The 18,018-nt window shown below is 40.5% G+C and overlaps 1 protein-coding gene across 6 annotated transcripts in view; it reads right to left on the bottom strand.

Annotated features, from left to right (window-relative positions):
- The window catches only part of PTPRM (protein tyrosine phosphatase receptor type M), a 745,518-nt gene that overhangs the window by 475,040 nt on the left and 252,460 nt on the right, over positions 1-18,018 (bottom strand). For all 6 annotated transcript variants that reach the window (XM_090039711.1, XM_090039716.1, XM_090039712.1 and 3 more), the window contains exons 3-4: positions 16,938-17,209; positions 684-762 (exon numbers count right to left, since the gene is read on the bottom strand). In XM_090039711.1, coding sequence (XP_089895837.1) covers positions 684-762; positions 16,938-17,209 — 351 coding nt within the window. The remainder of the gene's footprint in view (positions 1-683; positions 763-16,937; positions 17,210-18,018) is intronic.

Raw genomic sequence — 18,018 nt, forward strand, 5'->3', positions numbered from 1 at the left:
CAAAAACTACTTTAGATTTAGCCTGTTTGCATCCCAAATACAAATTCAAAATGCAGCTTAAGCACAAATACTAACAACATGAGAACCACGTATATTTATTAGAACTAAGTCAGAAATAGCAGAGCTGCTGATTCTGCATAACCACCCCCACATTTAAAAAAATTTGTACGTCTTCCTGCAACTAGCACTAAAACCACTTTATCAGGCATTTTAAAATTAACCAATAAATTAATTTTATTTTAAATGATGCTGTGCCTGTTTGCAAACCACCAGGAATACTTGTGAGTATAATGCATGTGACAAAAAAGAATCAAACAATTAGATGGAGCCTGAGGCTAGACCCAGAAAGGTATTTTGGCACCCAACCTCCCGGTGAAATCAAAGGGAGGGATGAAGGGGTTTTCAGGAAGAAAAGTATTGGCCACAGCTTCAGAAGAAAGAGGGAATTAGGCCCCTAAATGCCCTTTTGGATCTGTATCTTAATGAAGTTTTCTCCAACTGCAACCTAAAATTCAGACCATTAGATACCAAACCTTCTGAAGACTGTTATATACTTAATCTATTTCTACAGCAGTGGAATATTGTTGTTAACCTTTTCCATATTTGATGTGCTTCATTTATATTCAAATATTGTTCCAAATATATTTGAAAAAAATAGCTCCAAATAACATATAGGCACTTACTACACGGATGTCCTAAAACCTTCACCTCATCAATAGCCAGGTACCCAGGGTGACCTGAAGTGACTACTTCAAAAACAACCTGAAAAACAAAGACAGTACTTCAATTAAGAGCTCTGTAATTTTACACTAGAAATAAAGTTTCTTATACCATTTCCCCATATTGAGGAAAAATAAACCCACTATTTATTTTTTATATATGCTGACAACTCAACATAAAAAAAAATCAATTAATAAGGACCAGAACCCCATCTTCACAGTAGTTACAAGCTACTCCCCACTGACTTCAGTAATTCACCAGCATGAGCAAGAGGTTTGTCATCTGACCCTCAAAAGGCTAGTAGATTTTTGAAAGTGGCCATTCAACATTTTACTGTGACCAGAAAAATGAACATTAACTTCTCATTCTTTGCATCACAGGTTGCAAAGTCTGTTTTATTTGATAAAATGACAGTATACTCCAATTTCTGCAACACACTGTATCAGGCATATATGCACACCTACTCTCATGAGTACATTAGCCATGCTTTTAATCTGCTACCTACCATACTACATTAAGTAAAGCAGATCCATTGGCTACACTTTGTTTGATGGCTATAAATAGGTCACAAGATAAATGGACTGCTCTTGTCAGTTGAATTAAAAGCCTTCAAAAGTAAACCTCTCTAAACTTTGGCAGCCTTAGCTTTGAACAACCCAAGATTGTTTATGCAGAAAAGAAGAAAATATGCCAGTGACATTAACGGGTACATTTTCAAAGCCATGCACAGGAGGCAAAACTCAAATGCTGTTATTATTTTAATCCCACTGCTTGCTTTGGAAATGTAACCTTCATTGATTCTTTTCTTGACTCTCAAGAAACATGCAAAAAAATAAAGTTTATAAGGCACAGCCAGGTAAATTTTATATTTGTCCTTGGAGAAGTTGCACAAGGACACTAGTATACCACGTTCCTGTACTGCAATTATTTAAACAGCAAGAGTGTGATACAGAAAGCAAATACTCTTTGTCATAATGAAAACAAGCAGCCAACATAATATTACAACAAGATTTTCTGCTGTTGAATAAATACTATAATATCCAGGATCCAGAAGAGAAAAGAAAATAATTGTGGTAAAATACTAGGTAAGTCCCATAAACCCCTTCCAGCGCAGGACACACACATTGGTTTCAACCATCTTAAACAATGCAGTTATAATCCCACCTCCCTTTCAAATTATCAACCCATTCCTCTTTCTACCCTATATTGCCATCCTAACTGAAGATGCAATCTTAAATACCACTCCCATGATTCTATTCAAGACCTACCCCCACCTATGATTTAATTCAAGATGCATCTCAGCATGGTATATATCTCCTGTACTCTACTGAAGCAGTTCAGTGGAGTAAAACTGGCAACCATACTATTCTAAGTTCTTTCAAACCTTATCTTTGAGACTGCTCTCTCTAACTATTCCTTCACAGTCTTGCTCAGTGAATAGCCCTCTCTCAAACCTCAATGAGGATCACTTTAGACCAGAGGCAGGCAATTATTTTGGGTGGAGGGCCACTGATCTAGTTCTGACAAGCTGTCAAGAGCTATATAGCCCTGCCCTTTGATAGGTGCCCCACCCCATGGTCACCATCTTGTGATGGGAAGTCCTGCCCCCTAACCTCTGACCTTTGCCACCAGAAGTCCCTCCCCCCTTGTCCCCGGAATTACTCCTTTCAGCAAGGGGTTTTGTCATCTCAGAACCAGAAAAATACCAAATTATATTCTAAAAAGTGAACATCTAAAACATTTATTAATTTGATTTCAGAAAATATTTTTGTCTTGGTTTACATGTGTTTGTGTAGTGTACATAGAGGTGATTGTACATAACAGCTTAAATGAAGTCTTACTCTTGTATATTTTTGTGGGGAGGTAGGTATAGATTTGTGGGGGGCTGTGGGTATGTAGGGTGTGGGGGAGATAGTGGGTGTGTGTGAGGGCTGGGGTGAAGGAGCATATGGGTGTATGTGTGGATATATGGGGGCATGGGGTTTGGGGGCTGTGTGTGGGGGAGGATGGCTGCGGTGTGTGAGGGGGTGCATGTGTGGGCATCTGTGTGTATGGCAGTGTGAGGGAGGTATGGGTGTATGTGTATGGTGGGGTGTGTGTGTGAGACACCCTACAAACACACACACACACACACACACACACACAGTCCATACCTACACCCGCTTACCCCCTGGGGTACTGGCACAGGCCCTGTGCTCCCTGGTCCAGCAATACAGCCGGGACCCATGTGATGCTAGAGCAGTGTGGGGGCAGGAAGGCAGGGAAAAGGCTGGGGATGGGACGGGGATGGGTTCCTGCCAGCTCCCCCTGGGTCCTACTGTCCCTGGCTCCTGTCATCTTTGATGGGCAGCCAGGAGCAGATAAATATTTTCTTAATTTTTTAAGTGCCCCACAGGCTGGTTAGAATGTCCTGGCAGGCCAGATCCGGGCCGCGGGCCATATTTTGCCCACCCCTGCTTTAGACGCTGTTTGTGGCCATCTCCTTTTCCCTTTCTACCTCCTATTAAAACAATTTCACCCACAAATATGGTTTTGACTGCCATCTTTATGTTAATGACTAAAATCTACCTCCCTACTTCAGATCTGTCTCTTCATTCACATGAAAACCTCATCCTGAGATCCTGTGGGTGACTCAGTCAACAATAAAGACTTAGGAAAGCCAAGATGGGAAGATCGATGGTTCAAAACCACACAATCTTAAACAAATTATCTAAAAGGATTCTTCAACTACTGTGGTGGACCTTCAGATTCCAGTGCTAAACCAGGGCCAAATTCTGTTCTTATAACTCACACAGTCCCATGTACTACAGTGAACTTTAAACAAGTGGATATGTTGTTTTCTACGGTTTGCTACTGTGTCTGGTGCAAGCTTGTTCAAAATTCTGAAGAAATAGTGTCCTAAAAACAAAACAAAACAAAACAAAACAAAACAAAACAAGATGATTTTGGTGAAATCAACTCTTTGGACATATTTTTGTGCTGATAGCTTATGTAATGATTCAAATTAAAAATCTAAAGGAATTAACAAAAAAAGACCACTGCATGATCACAGGCTGGACACAACAGAACCACAGAAAGGTCAAATGATTTGCCTAAGACTACTCAAAAGGCTAGTCCACAGAACCAGAAAACAGATTTCTTGTGTTGTGAAAAAGATTCAGTGCTCTGTCCACTAGTACACAATGCTTGGAAAAAGGTCTTTGAGTATCTCTGTATTTAAAAAAGAACAAAACAACTTATATCAAATCTTGTTCTATGACATGCAGTTTTCTAGGCAAGCCTAGAAAAGTTCACAGAAGAACTTTCAGATAAAACCCTGGTTAATAGAGCTAGCCAACAATTTTCTACAAAAACTGTTAATGACACAAAACTGGATTTTCAAATACATTTTTCCACACTTTTTTCAATGCACTATTTGACACTTCAATGAGAAAACAAGCACTTGATATATAAAAAAAAAATTGTTCAGTAGTACTGTTCCTGTGCTTGATGGGAGGTATAATGTGGGTGCCCCATAACGCCTCTTTATGAGCCAAATTTCCCAACCAGACAATATCTTTCAAGAAATATTATGTGCAAGTACCCCCCATGAACTTGCATATAATATAATGAGACTGTGATGCATCATGGGAGATGCATTCTAGAGAAAGGAAGTATGAAACAAACACATTACAACTTCTGTGAAACACTACAGCAGCAATGTTTCCCCCTAATACAGAAATTGTGTGTAGGGAAAGAAATACAAATCATTTTCTAGACATCTAAATGATCAGTATTCTTCAGTCTGGAACCTATATAGAGTCTGGAGCAAAGAACTTGTTTCCTGCTTTTGGAATCTAAACACAAAATAAACTCTCTAGCCATTTCAGAGGTGGCAATTATACCCCTGAAAATTTTTAAAGGAAAGATATTTATGACAGCAGACCAGAGACTCAGCAAGTGATCAAAAACATTCTGCTATAATCCCATACAACATACCATAGACATCATTATCATAACTCAGCCAGATAGCATATCAAGGAACTCCAGTGCTGGAAACCTATCAAACTGCAGTTCCCTACACAAAGGGGTTAGGTCCCAAATGAATGTAGTGTAAAATGAAACATACTGGACTGAGTCCTGTGTCCACTGATGCCAATTACCAGAAACTGCTGCTAATATACTTGGGAGCAGAGCCGAGACCTTTATCACGTATAATATTCATGTCAGCGAAGGGAAAGAGATACCACAGCCAAGACGTACCGAAGCCAAAAATGCATCAATGGCATTCCTTTCACCCTATTCAAGGACATGACATGCTACAAAAAGCTGCAAATCCCTCTTATAGTAAAATTTCCATTCCATTCACACATATTCTGAAATAACATTAGCTTGCACATCAGTAGCTAATATATCTGGATAAATAAATTAATTCTATTGGGACAAGTTCTGTACTGGAATAAATGAGAATTGCAGAGACTTTGATTCTACGCATTTTTAAAACTATTGGTGTATGCTCTGCAGTATGCAGAAGTTTAACTCAAAAACAAAGCTGGGTATATTTTTGGCAAATTGTACACTGAATAATGTAGATTCAGAGCTAGGTGCAAATTTGGGCTGGATTCACCAAGCAGTTTCAACTAAAACAAAAAATGACAAGATGCATCAGAAAATGTTTGTTTTTGTAAACAAAGCCAAGGAAATTATGAAAAAATGTTTCTTAAACAGAAGGAGAAGGATATGGTATTGTTTCTCCCTTTTACCCAAGAGTCCAGAGTTAGGTCACACACAGGATATGGGAGATTTAGATTCAACTTCTTGCTTAGCCTGGAAGGATTTGAACCCACATTTACCAGCTCTTATACAAATATGTCAACCATCAGACTAAATGGCACATTGCTTTTATTTTCTCTCACATTCTTTTCTTTGACATTTGACCACTTTGAACTACTAAAATTTTAACATAAATGGAACAAGCCCCTGTAGCGTAATGTTTAGCACATTTAGAACAGTGGGAGACAATAGTTCATCCTCCTTCAGCAATCTCTCACAGTCAAGGATGACTGTCTTCCGTGACTGTTTTATCTGTGGGCCTGAAGATGGCTTACAAGGCCAATCAGACTCTGTCGGAACTCAGGCATGTGTTTCCATGTAGGGTTGGTGGCTATGGATTCTTGATTTGGTCTGAAACATGCTGTTTCTGTCTCCTGTTGTCATTGTAAAGTTTCGGAGTATGGAGTATGGAGATTCTTGCAGTAGACTCTTCTCCTGAGTGACAGTCTCCCATGAGCTGATGCTGCACTTTTCCAAGTTGCCCTTGAGGATATACCTAAAGCATTTCCTCTGCCCTCCTCTTAAGTGTATGTCTTGACTGAGCTGGGAAAATAAAACTTGCTTTGGGATTCTGGAGTTGGACATCCAGGTGACATGGCTGGCCTAGCAAAGTTGATGTCAGGTGAATCATCATCTCAATGCTTGTGGTATTTGCTTGAGAGAGGATGCTAATGTTGGTGCATCTGTCTTCCAGCTGGATTCAAAGGCTTTTCTGCAGGCAGCATTGATAGTACTTCTCCCGCAACTTGAGGCGTCTCCTGTATGCTGTCCACATTTCAGCTCTGTACAGTAAGGTGGGGATCACAATTGCTTGATAACCCATGAGCTTGGTTTAGGATCTGATGTCACAATCTTCCACCATGCATTTCCTCAGGCATCCAAAGGCTGCACTTACAGATTTGAGGTGATGTTAGAGTTCTTCATCCATGTCAGTCTTTCGCAAGAGATGCCTTCTAAGGTATGGGAGATATTCAATGTTCTTTAGAGTCTCACCATGAGTCTGAATTATCAAAGCTGGGGACTGCTCTTGAAGAGCTTGCTGATGAAGGACTATAGTCTTTTGAAGGTTAAGCATCTGTCCCCTTTTCTTGTATGCGTTGGTAAAGACAGTGATGATTGCCTGAAGGTCTGCTTCTGAGTGAGCACAGACTTCAGCATTATCAGCATACAATTAAGGTCACGGTGGTCTTGCTTTTGGCTTGGAGCCAGCTGAGATTAAACAGTTTACCATCTATTTGGTAGTTTAGTTCCACTCCAACTGGAAGCTTGCTGGTGATCAGATGTAGCATTACAGTAAGGAATACTGAGAAAAGTGTTGGAGCAATGGCACAGGCTTGCTTAACTGCCATCTTAACCTCAAAAGGATCTGTGGTAGATCCATTAATGAGAACCACTACTTGCATACCATCATGGAGCAGGCAAAGAATGGTGACAAATTTTGTTTGGCACCTGTACTTCAGAAGGATCGTCCACAACACACCTCTGTTGAAAAAGTCAAAGACTTTTGTGAGGTCAAAGAAGGCCATGTAGAGAGGTTTATGCTGTTCCTGGCATTTCTCTTGCAGCTGGCAAACTGTAAAGATCAGGTCAGTTGTGCCTCTTGATGCCCTAAACCCACACTGAGATTCCAGGATGCCTTTCCTCAATTGAATCTTCTCCATCCTTAGGTCACAAGGGGATTGGTCCCTGAGAGCTTGGACCATAGATGGCTTGTTGCTGATTAAATTTTTTGTGCTTGGAGTTGATGTAACTCTGCCAAACACAAATGGTCTTGCACTTGCAGTTGATCAACTCTTGGATCTCCCAGTCATTCTCGACAAATCAGTCTTAATGTTTCCTGGTAGAGAATTCAGTGTCTCTTTGCAAGTGATGATGATGATGGTAGACTTAAAGGCACCACAAGCACTACTGACATTTTCCCACTGTTGTTGATTGGAAGGTGCCAGTTTTTTATTGAGGCTCTGGTAGAAGTTTCACTTTACTTCTTGAGTGCTTCAACGCTCATCTTCTATGGGTATTACTTTTGGTTCAGCCATTACTTGAAAGCTAGTTTGAGTCATATAACCAAGTAGATGAGCTGGTAATCAGTCCAGTAATCATCAGCTCCTAGCATACCTCAGCTGACGTGGATATTTTTGCGATCCCAAGCATAAACAATGACATATTCAATTAGTTGCCAATGCTCAGATTGCAAGTGTTGCCATGATGTCTTCCACCTGTTTCTCTGGCAGAACAAGGTGTTGGTGATGGTGAACCCATGTTCCGTACATTAGGTCAAAAGGAGGATGCTGCTGGAGTTGACTTCTCCTATACCTTCTTTGCTGATTGTTGGAGTCCCTTCTAACTCTGCATTCAAATTTGAATTTGCCCAAGGCAGGGGCGAGGACCACTTCCCTGGGCAGCTGGTTCCAGACTTTGGCCACCCTAACTGTAAAATATTACCTTCTGATCTCTAACCTAAACCAATTCTCCATCAGCTTATTACCATTGTTCCTTGTCACCCTAGGTGGTGCTGGGGAGAAAAGGGCTCTACCTATTTGCTGTTGATCTCCCCTGATGAGTTTGTATGCAGCAACCAGGTCCCCCCTCAGCCTCCTCTTGCTGAGACTGAACAGGTTCAGGTCCCTCAGTCTCTCCTCATATGGCCTGTCCCCTCATATGGCCTGCTGCCCTCTCACCAAGATGGCCTCCTCATACGGCCCTCCTCTGAACCCTCTCCAGGCTGGCCACATCCCTTTTGAAGTGCAGTGCCCAGTACTGGACGCAGTACTCCAGCTGTGGCCTGATCAAAGTCGCATAGAGGGGGAGTATCACCTCTCTGGACCGGCTTGAGATGCACCCTGAGATGCATGACAAGGTATGGCTGGCCTTGCTGGCTGTGGTCTGGCATTTGCGGCTCATGTTCATCTTGGAGTCAGTAATGCACATCTGTGCATTGATTTCTTTTACCATGGAGAAGCTGTTGCACATCAGCTTCCACATGGTTCTTAACAGAGCAGGACCTTAACCCAATGGCAAGAAGGCCAAGACAACTGAAGATCTCATTCTCCTCCAGCCTTCATCCATCTTCACAGCTATTGAGATTCTAAAATCTTCCACCTGCTCTGCCATTGTGGACTTGTAGACCAATGGCTGAGGGTTGGGCAGGATTAGTATAGTGGTGACCTGTATTTGCCATATCACAGCACGGTCAAAGGATATATGTGGCTTTTCAGGAGAGAACGCATTGCCACCTGCTGCCCCACCACATCCTGGTGATGCTGCCATGCTTGGTCCACTGCTTATTTTGCAGCTAATCTTCCCTGAAAGTCATTCCTCTGTACACCACCTGTGGACATGCTGGGTAACAATACAGCTCTGTCTGCAGAAAACAGTTCATATCTCTGCTCTGAATCAGGGGAAGAATGGATGTGAACCAAGGTTTCTGGCCTCTCAGAACAGTGCCTAACCACCAAGCTATACAGCATTTTCCTGTTAGTATTTAAGTCCATCAAAGTGAAACTGTATCCATGGAGCACACTGTGACCATAATACACCACAACACAGTAGGTAAGGCACATGCCTGGGAGATGGGGGTTTATATCCTCTTGGGCAGCTAAGTCTCCTGTATTGTAGGTGAATACCCTAATTATTGGGCTGCTGTATAGAAGGACAGATGACAGAACCATCCTCCTATGCCAGCAGTTTGAATAGAGAGGTCACTTAGTGAGGAACAATCTATATAACTGCATGTTACTACTCTTCAACACTCAATTTTCAATGCTGGGTACCAGAAGACATCTTCCTCTGGACATTCAAGTTGACAATAAGTACAAGTACTTAGCTGTCTGTACCAAAGTGCAAATTTGCATGTTGAATGGTAGTTAACTTCAAGAGATAGATAAGGATTTTTGAGCCCCAGGTAGTCACTACGAGAAAAATAATATTTATATAGTTCTATTCATTATCGTAAAAATCCAGAGTCTCACAGTTTTATGCTATAAATACTCCACATAAACATGCTTGCTCTCCATGTATATAAAGATAGGATTTTTAAAACCATCAAAGACAGGGCTCAGAGTGATCACACTTGCAAACAGAACATTTGCATACAAAAGGGTTAGTAAGGCATATAATTAGCTGCCTGTGGGCATATACTCAATTTGTGCAGACAATTGTGATAATGGCATGAACAAAGTAAGTGCACAAATGCACATGAATGTTTGCAGATTTGTTCTAAATTTCTATTGTCTTGAAAATCTGGCTACAAATGTAGGCAGATGAGTTATCTGACAGATGCAGAAATGTTTGCCTTCCTATAATAAAATGTCTTCTATGAACTCAGAAACCATCTTCTTCAGATAGCAGAATGCAAAGATACTCTTGCTTGATCATAAAATCCACCAAGAGTCAAATTTCAGCTTTTAGAAATTTGCAGATTCACTCATACAAAGATATGTAAACCTAACTAGAAGTCATTTTTTGAAAAAGGAGCTACCAAAAGTGCATGTCGTATTCCAGGTCATACACAAGCGAGCATCTGAAGCTAATTGCTTCCATTAGACTACAACAGGCCAAATTCTGATCTCAGTTATATTTATGAAAACCTAGACTTACATCCAAGGAGTTGCTCCAAATTTTATGCAGTGCAACTAAGGTAAAAGTCTGGCCCAGTATGCACACTTTTTATCTGAAAAAATATTTATTTCTGAATTTCAGTTAACCCTTTCTTTTTTTTTAAAATTAGACTGTCATTTCTTCACAGTAAACTTTTTATAAGAGCCATGCCCAGTTTTCTCCATCATTTTTAATTGGCCAGCCGCTTGGTGGACGCATGTAAAGACTTTTCCTCTAGACTCTCAACTTGCATTTCATCACAGCTGTCACAGTATCTGAGGTAGCTTATCAGACATTAGCCAAAATGAAACAACATTCTAGCACAACAAGCTGCACTAAACATGATAGTCCCTTTGATTCTCTGGATATTATTTTGCTGCCTTATCACTCAGGAAACAACTGGTTAAAACACAGATTTCATTTGTGCAGGAAAAGCTATGCTGAATGTCTGCCTGAGAGATGTTTTACATCAGACTATACCTTAGATGCCTGCCAAACAGGAAATAGGGAAGTGGCTTAACATTGCACTGTCCCTGATCCTCCCTGCTTCAGTGAAGAGCAAAATTAGCTTTTCATTCCTGCCACTTCCCCCTTCTATATGAGAACAAAGAGAGGGGTTTGCTTACCATCATAAATGCTTACTACAGAAAATGTGCTGGTGGAGATAACTTGTCAGTTTCAAAGAACAAAAGGAATAAATAGTTTTTGTCTTCAGTACATGACCTCACTTAGTAAATTCCTGTCTTTGTTACCAAAGAAATTACAATACTTTTAGTCAAAAGGTGAACTATACCTAATTATAAACACTATATAAATTCACACAACATAAAGAATCTCTTTGTATTAAGAATTCTTTTTAAATCAGTGGACATAGGGAAAAATCCAATAATCTTTCAAGGATACCAGTTAGTTATATGTCTCAGGGCAGGTATTGGTGTATCTGGTGTCAGCCCATCTTTACTACTTTGTCAGGCGTTTTATTGGACTTTTCCTCTCACATCTGCCTCTTTTGACTGTATTTTACCTCGTTCCACTTCAAATCTCTTCTATGAAACTAACATCCTATATTCAAATTTGCATTTCAGTGAAGATGACAATTAAGTGCTTACTGCTAACAGGAATATCCAGCAGAGGAAACCTTAAGATGGCCATTTTTAAAATCTGGATTCTCAGGGGGCTCGCAGACATAAAAACCCCCAAAGCCAGTGCTTTCCTTTAAAGTTGGTGTGTTCCTGTGCTGAGTCACACACATGCCCAAAAGAGGCAGCACGTTACTTCAACCCCACTCACCTGATGTCTGTGAAGATCGGGCACTTTAGTGGGGCTCTTTGGGTGAATCAGATTTAGCTAAAAACACCGGAAAGCCCCACTGAAGTGCCTGATCTTTTCAAACACTGAAGACCTGAGTTGAAGTAATACTCTGCTTGTTCCAAAAGTGCAGTTTGTTGGGGGGGGGGGGGGGGGGGGGGGGGGGGCGTTTAATGTCTGCAAGACATTTTTAAAATGTCTGCAGCTTATGGTTACTGGAAAACAATGCATATCTATATAGGTATAGACAGATAGATAGACAGATAGATAGGTTTTTGTCCTACTACTCTCACAGTTGCCTATCCTAGTATCTGTTGATATTAAGGAGGCTGGGGGATGACAGAATCTTGCTGACATGACTAGAAGCAAGCACTTGCTTACTGCTGGCTCTATAAGTTTTTAAAAGTTCTGCCCTCTAAACTTAGCTACGTGACTCAACCGCAGGAATATCTTTTCCAGAATTTCTTAAACTACAGAACCCAATAACAAAACAGTACTTTAGACACTTGGACCTACGTTAATGGTTTAAAATGTAATGAGCTACAACGTTTCTTTTTAGTTGCATGCAGGTTTCAAAGTTCAAATGATGCCACATGTGAATATGAGCGTAACATTTACTGTATGAGATGCTTAACTCTGTTTTTCCAGACAGTTTAAGTACAGAGTATTAGCCAAACTCCACATATTGGCTAGGTACAGAAATTCCACAAACTAGAACAGAAATTTAGTACGCAGAGACTGGTTTAAAAATGGAAGAACCCAGTTTAAGATTGACCTGAATGGTTGTAGTATTAGATTTAATCAGTTTAGGTTAGACCAGTCTATCAAACTTCTGTCCCAGATCAGATCCCATCCCAACTCAAGTTAGGTCACAGTTCCCTGGCTTCCCAGGATGCTTGCAGTCCCTGCTAAGCCCCGCTTACAGGGTAGGAGGGGTGGCCCACACTCATCTAGCCCTTCCCTTGAGCTATCAAAGCTGAGGCAGCAAAGCCTCTGTTCCTCAACCCTGGATCCTGTCTCCACCTGCCAGCCAGGCAGGCAGTACAGAGAGGGTGGGGAGGAAGTGATTTTTAACCCTTTCTTTAGTTTCTTTTAAAAAATTTAAAATTACACTGTTCATTGCTTTTTTAAATCAAATTTTATTTCAGAATATTGTTGCAGTGCCTGACTTGCAATGAATTAAAAAGCAAATTATTCAGGAGGAGGGAAACAGGGTGTAAATTTCAGCAGAATAATGGTAAACTGCCTGCTTTCAGGGTTAAGGAGCTGAAAACACAAGGTACTCACCAGCTTGAACTTCTTGGGAGTAATAAGACTGTGTGTGGTTCAAAAATTAAAGCACATTTTATTGCTTCAAAGTGATCAGACAACAGAATCCACAAAATTACAAACTTTTTCTGCAAAAAGGGAAAGCCAAATAAACTAAGTAAGGATTTCCCTTTCAGAAATGCCTCATCAGCAAGACAGGCTTATCAGACATTTATAAGGTCCCTACAGCAGGACAGAGTTCAAAGTGCCTGATCTCAATGTCAGCAACCAAACTCTGTGAGATCAGGCAAACTAGTCCCATGTGCCTGAAGGACAAGCTACCACCACCTACAGCCATCAACAGAGCATTTAGTCCAGGGCCGGGCAATTATTTTCGGCAGAGGACAACTTACTGAGTTTCAGCAAGCCATCGAGGGCCGTATGACAGGCAGCCAGGGGCAGATAAATATTAATTTTCTTAATTTTTTAGGGGTCCCACAGGCCACCTAGAATCCCACAGGCTGCATTTTGCCCACCCCTAATTTAGTTCATAGTCTCTCTTTTGTTCAGCTGTTCCTTCTGGCTTCTTATCCCTGTACCAGAGAACGGCAGGAAGCCTCTCTGACTGATCTTGCTGCAAACTCCAGCCCATTTCTTAAAAGCAGTAATAGACTTCTTTCACACATCAGGTAAATATGCATCAATTGACTCATATACGGTTCAAAAAGCAGAGAGGTAATTAGTAATGTTGCTCTGAAATCAGGCAGAAGACAGGGTAGATCTGCACCTTATAGCCTAAATCAGAGAGGTATAGCATAAACTTCAATGAAGGAAGGAGGGAAGGGAGAGGGAAATTCCTACTACTATCTGATAAAAATAGGTAGCCAATACTTCCCTACTAGTTCAGACCATGGGACTGTAGTTATCAACGCCAGTTTGAAGTCAGGCAGAAGGCTGGGCAGGGTAGCACCTTGGATACTGACAGCTTCAGAGGCATAAGCTTTTGTAATACTTCAGAATATTTTTACACTTTAATCCAGAAGTGACTGCAGCTCCTGTTGAGAGGTAGGCATACTCAAGAGAACTTTAAATTAGCCAGCATGAATACTGACAACAGTCCAACCACACAGTCCTGCACCTACAGAGACCCTCAGTAAATACTGGGCAGCTGAGGATCAGCTGCAGTAGCTATGCTGTTTTCGGTACTGCAGCTAGCTCAGTTTCTCATCCAGGGTGCCACAGCACCCTGGGATGCCTTGAGATCAAGGGTGCCATGGGATGCCACACGCTATTAGAGCTGTTAGACTGCCAACACAACTCACAGGATAAATCCAGAGATTTCAAACAGAAATCCATAGCTGCAGTCTTTCTGAGTTCTTTGCAATAGAAAAGCTGTTCTATTATTTTGTGTTTTCAAAAACAGAGTGAATACTAAGAGCTGACATTTTCTGAGGCGTACTTATCCAGGCATGAGTCTATTCAGGCATGCTACAAGTCTACAATGGTTGAGAACCACTGAGCTATCAAGGCAGAAGCCAGACTGGACATATTTAAACAAGTTGCAGTCATACCTATGGACCAGAGTTTAGACAGACCCTGAAGTGATGGGCAGGTTTTAAGTAGGAGCAATTAGGACAAGCATTAATTAAGGAATTAAATATATCTTAATCACCAGAATACTTGATGATTTAAGTTTAAATGAACAGTAATTAACCTACAATTGTTTTTTTTACATGCAGGTTATCATAGTGATTTATACATCTAGCACAGTAGTTTGCTATATGTGGTAAAACCTACCCAGGTATTTATCTGGTAAAATAAAAAATGTATGCTGAAATAAAATGATCATTATGATCAGAGTTTGTATTTCTAAAGAGAAATTTCTACATGGAAAAAATCAATATCAAAAGTGTCAATAACATGAACAGGAATACAGTAAAACATCATATTAATTATGAAACCTTCTGAATGCTTTGCCTGTCTCTGTTAACATTATGCAGGATAAAACTATGTTATGCAACTATATGCTAAAAGTTTGACTAAAACAGGATTTAGTCTAAAATAAACAATCTAGTTTCTATTCAGTTTAATATTAGAGTGAGTTTTTTGCCTACATTTTCAAATGAAAACAGACCAATAAAACTGCTTCAAGGAGATGAATTGCGTATGTACTCTTCTGAAGTTTATCATGCAGCCCATATAAATACTTCTGTACCACATTCCGCCTTTTTTTTTTTTTTTTATTGATAGTCACCCTGCAAGTGCCCTGTTAACAGACTGAAATTACATGGCACTATCATGTAGGCAGGTATGCTATATTAACCAGAGCCTTTCTTCTACTAATTCAGGATGTTTTTCTGCAAAAACATTTATTAATGTACCATTCAACTTTTTATGCAATAAGGCTTCCATCACTTTTTTGTAAAAGTTTTTGTAAAATGACTATTCAAGTCTGCTGTAGAGACTTCTTCAGTTACTCCTTTTTGCCAGGAAGAGTGGCAGAAACAAAATAACTGCTGCCTTATGAGGAACAGTAGACATGGGTCCCAAGGAAAGTGTAACAAAGAATCAAGTTTTGGGTGGTATATGAGAAACACACTCTTGGGAATTTATGACAAAAGTCAATATTCACTGGGGCATTAGCATCTAGGAGCAATGGGGCTAAACATATAGTAACAAGAGAAAGCACAGAGAGGTGCAGGACATGCAAGGATGACATTGTAAAGAATCCAGGGAGACAACTTAAAGACTCTGGAAAGAGTGGGGGCAATCACAGGCAAGATAAAGCACTAGGAAAAAAGTAACAGAGGCTCATCTGGTGTCAACACATTCAAGTCAGAGACGCTACACTGATTTATACCATTTGAGGATCTTCATTCCCCCCCCCGCTATTTTGAAGTGTGGGAATGCCAATACACGAGACATGGGTGGCTGCTGGAGTGTGGTAATTAATTACTAGAATTGCAGCACATCGGAACAGCCTCTGCACTCGTGTAGAGGCACCCAGCAGGGTTTCAGTCAGTCTCTCTCTATGGTTTGCATGATCTCATTTCTCTCAAAGAAGGGGCAATGAGGCTATGGGATCACTGTACATTTTCTCTGTAAACTAAGCAACAGAAGGGCAATGCTCTAAGTCAGTGATTCTCAACCAGTGTGCCACAGCCCCTTGGGCTGTGTTGGATTCTTTGAAGGGTGCCAAATGAGATAAGTAGATAATCACAGGCTCAGGCTTGTCCCTGCCTGGCCAATCCATGACACCCACTACCCAGACCCTCTACAAGAAGGTAAGCATTGTAATATATAAATCAGTTTGTGAAACTGGATGCCACTCAATTCACAGAAGTTATAGAGAGGTGCCTCAAGTCTAGTGAGGGGTGCCTTAAAAAGTTGAGCTCTACTGTAAATATGTGATATCAAATTCTGACTAACTACTCAACACTTGGGATGTAATGGAGAAATGTTCCGGTGATTAATTTGCTCATGTTGTGTTTGGTGTCAGACAGCACAAACTGAAATTACATTCAGGTCTGTGGATTCAGAGAAACATGTAGTGCTAGAACCATAACTGAATGTTACTAATCTAAATCACTTTTAAAAACCCACCACTGTAAAATCTACTGTTACTAAGTTCAACCATTCCTGATGAGCAGAGACAATGGGTGACATTCAGGTGCCACTGAAACCAGTGATAAAACTCTTGATGATTTTAGTGATTTTTAGTGGACTTTGCCAACATTTTTTTCAATACACATTAAAATGTACAAATACATACTTCACAGAAGTAGGAAAAAATTGCAAAAAAATTAACTGAAATGAATGGACTGACATAATATACATTAAAGCAGGGGTTGGCAACCAGGGATAGGCATACCCCTGGGGGGACTTAGAAGGCCTCCAGGCAGTATGCAGCAGTGGCATGGAGAACCTGGGGGCATTTCCGGTTTTGTTGCCAGCGCTTCTGGGTTTGCCACTGCACACTAGGGACCCCCCCCCCCTCCACTCTTCGATTGACCGCTGGGGGGATCCCCTCCTCCCCACTCATCAAGCGGCCAGGGGACTCCCTGCTTCTTGATTGGCCGCTGGGATACACCAACCAAAAAAGGTTGAAAACCCCTGCATTGAATATTGACCAACTGGGAAATTTAACAGGATAACCTTTATTTAACTTCAGTGATGATTAAAAACAGATTCTAATTTTAGTCTACAAATTTGATTAATGTGAGAAACAAAATTTAACAACAAATAAAACTTACCTGATAAAAATTTGGCCAAAAGGTGCTAATTGCCAGTTCTGCTCTGTTCCAAGTGCTAGTAGGAACTCCAGATGTGTTCCAGATGGGGTTACCCAGTGGACCATCATTGACCTTCACATATACATTCAGTGTACCAGGGCTGGAGCCACTCTTGCTTGAAACATAGTGATGGAAATCAATGCAGTGTGTGTCATTTTCTTTAAGGTGGGGTAGTAGGAGGTGAGCCTTTTGTCCAGCAAACTTCCCTGAGGTGTTCACTAACATGAAAGAACCTGCAAAATAAACAGCCACAGACTCAGTTACTGTTTTCCTTTCTCCTTCATGCTACCCTAGTCCCCATCAAAACATGTTTGCAAAATATGGTTATGATTTTGCTTTTGTTCTAATAATGGCAATGAAGGAAATTAAATAAGCCTTTTGCATCCAAAGACCTCAAGGTCCTTTTGTAAAGGTGAAAAGTGTTACCACATACATCTTACAGGTGGAAAAACTGAGCCACAAAACCATGCAGGGAGTCCGTGGAAGCTAAAAACAGAATCAGATCCAGGGTTTTAACTTCAGTGGGAGCCATGTACATCCTAAGAGTGAGATAAAAGATCAGACGTAAAAGTCTCCTTATTCCCAGGCCTCTTGTGACTGATGAATGCTGACTTCTTTCACTTGCCCTTCAGCTAAATCAAGGGTCTGGAGAGAGAATCATCTGACATGCCAATTCAGCATTAACAAGCAGCTTTAGTTTGAATTTCTAAAGAAATGTATGAATTTAAAAAAAAATTACTAAAATGTATACTCTTAAAGTGATTAAAACAGCATTCACTTGTACTTAAGCTGCAAAAATATTCTTAATTTTATCAGTGTCTACAATTTCACTTCATATTCACACACATTTGAAGAAGAAAATTAGCTAACAGATGAATGGATAAAGAGGCTGTAATCGCTGCACCGCTATCTGATTAAAATGATAGGAAACGATTCTTATGGAACTCATATTCCTTGAGAACTTAAACCCACGATGAAGACTTGTCTACTAACATTTCTATTATTTGCTGCGATGGACTTAAAATCAGATTGAATTAATATT

Source organism: Crocodylus siamensis, chromosome 3, assembly GCF_052110815.1.
Source record: "Crocodylus siamensis isolate JL-2025a chromosome 3, ASM5211081v1, whole genome shotgun sequence".
Classification (NCBI taxonomy): Eukaryota; Metazoa; Chordata; order Crocodylia; family Crocodylidae; genus Crocodylus; species Crocodylus siamensis.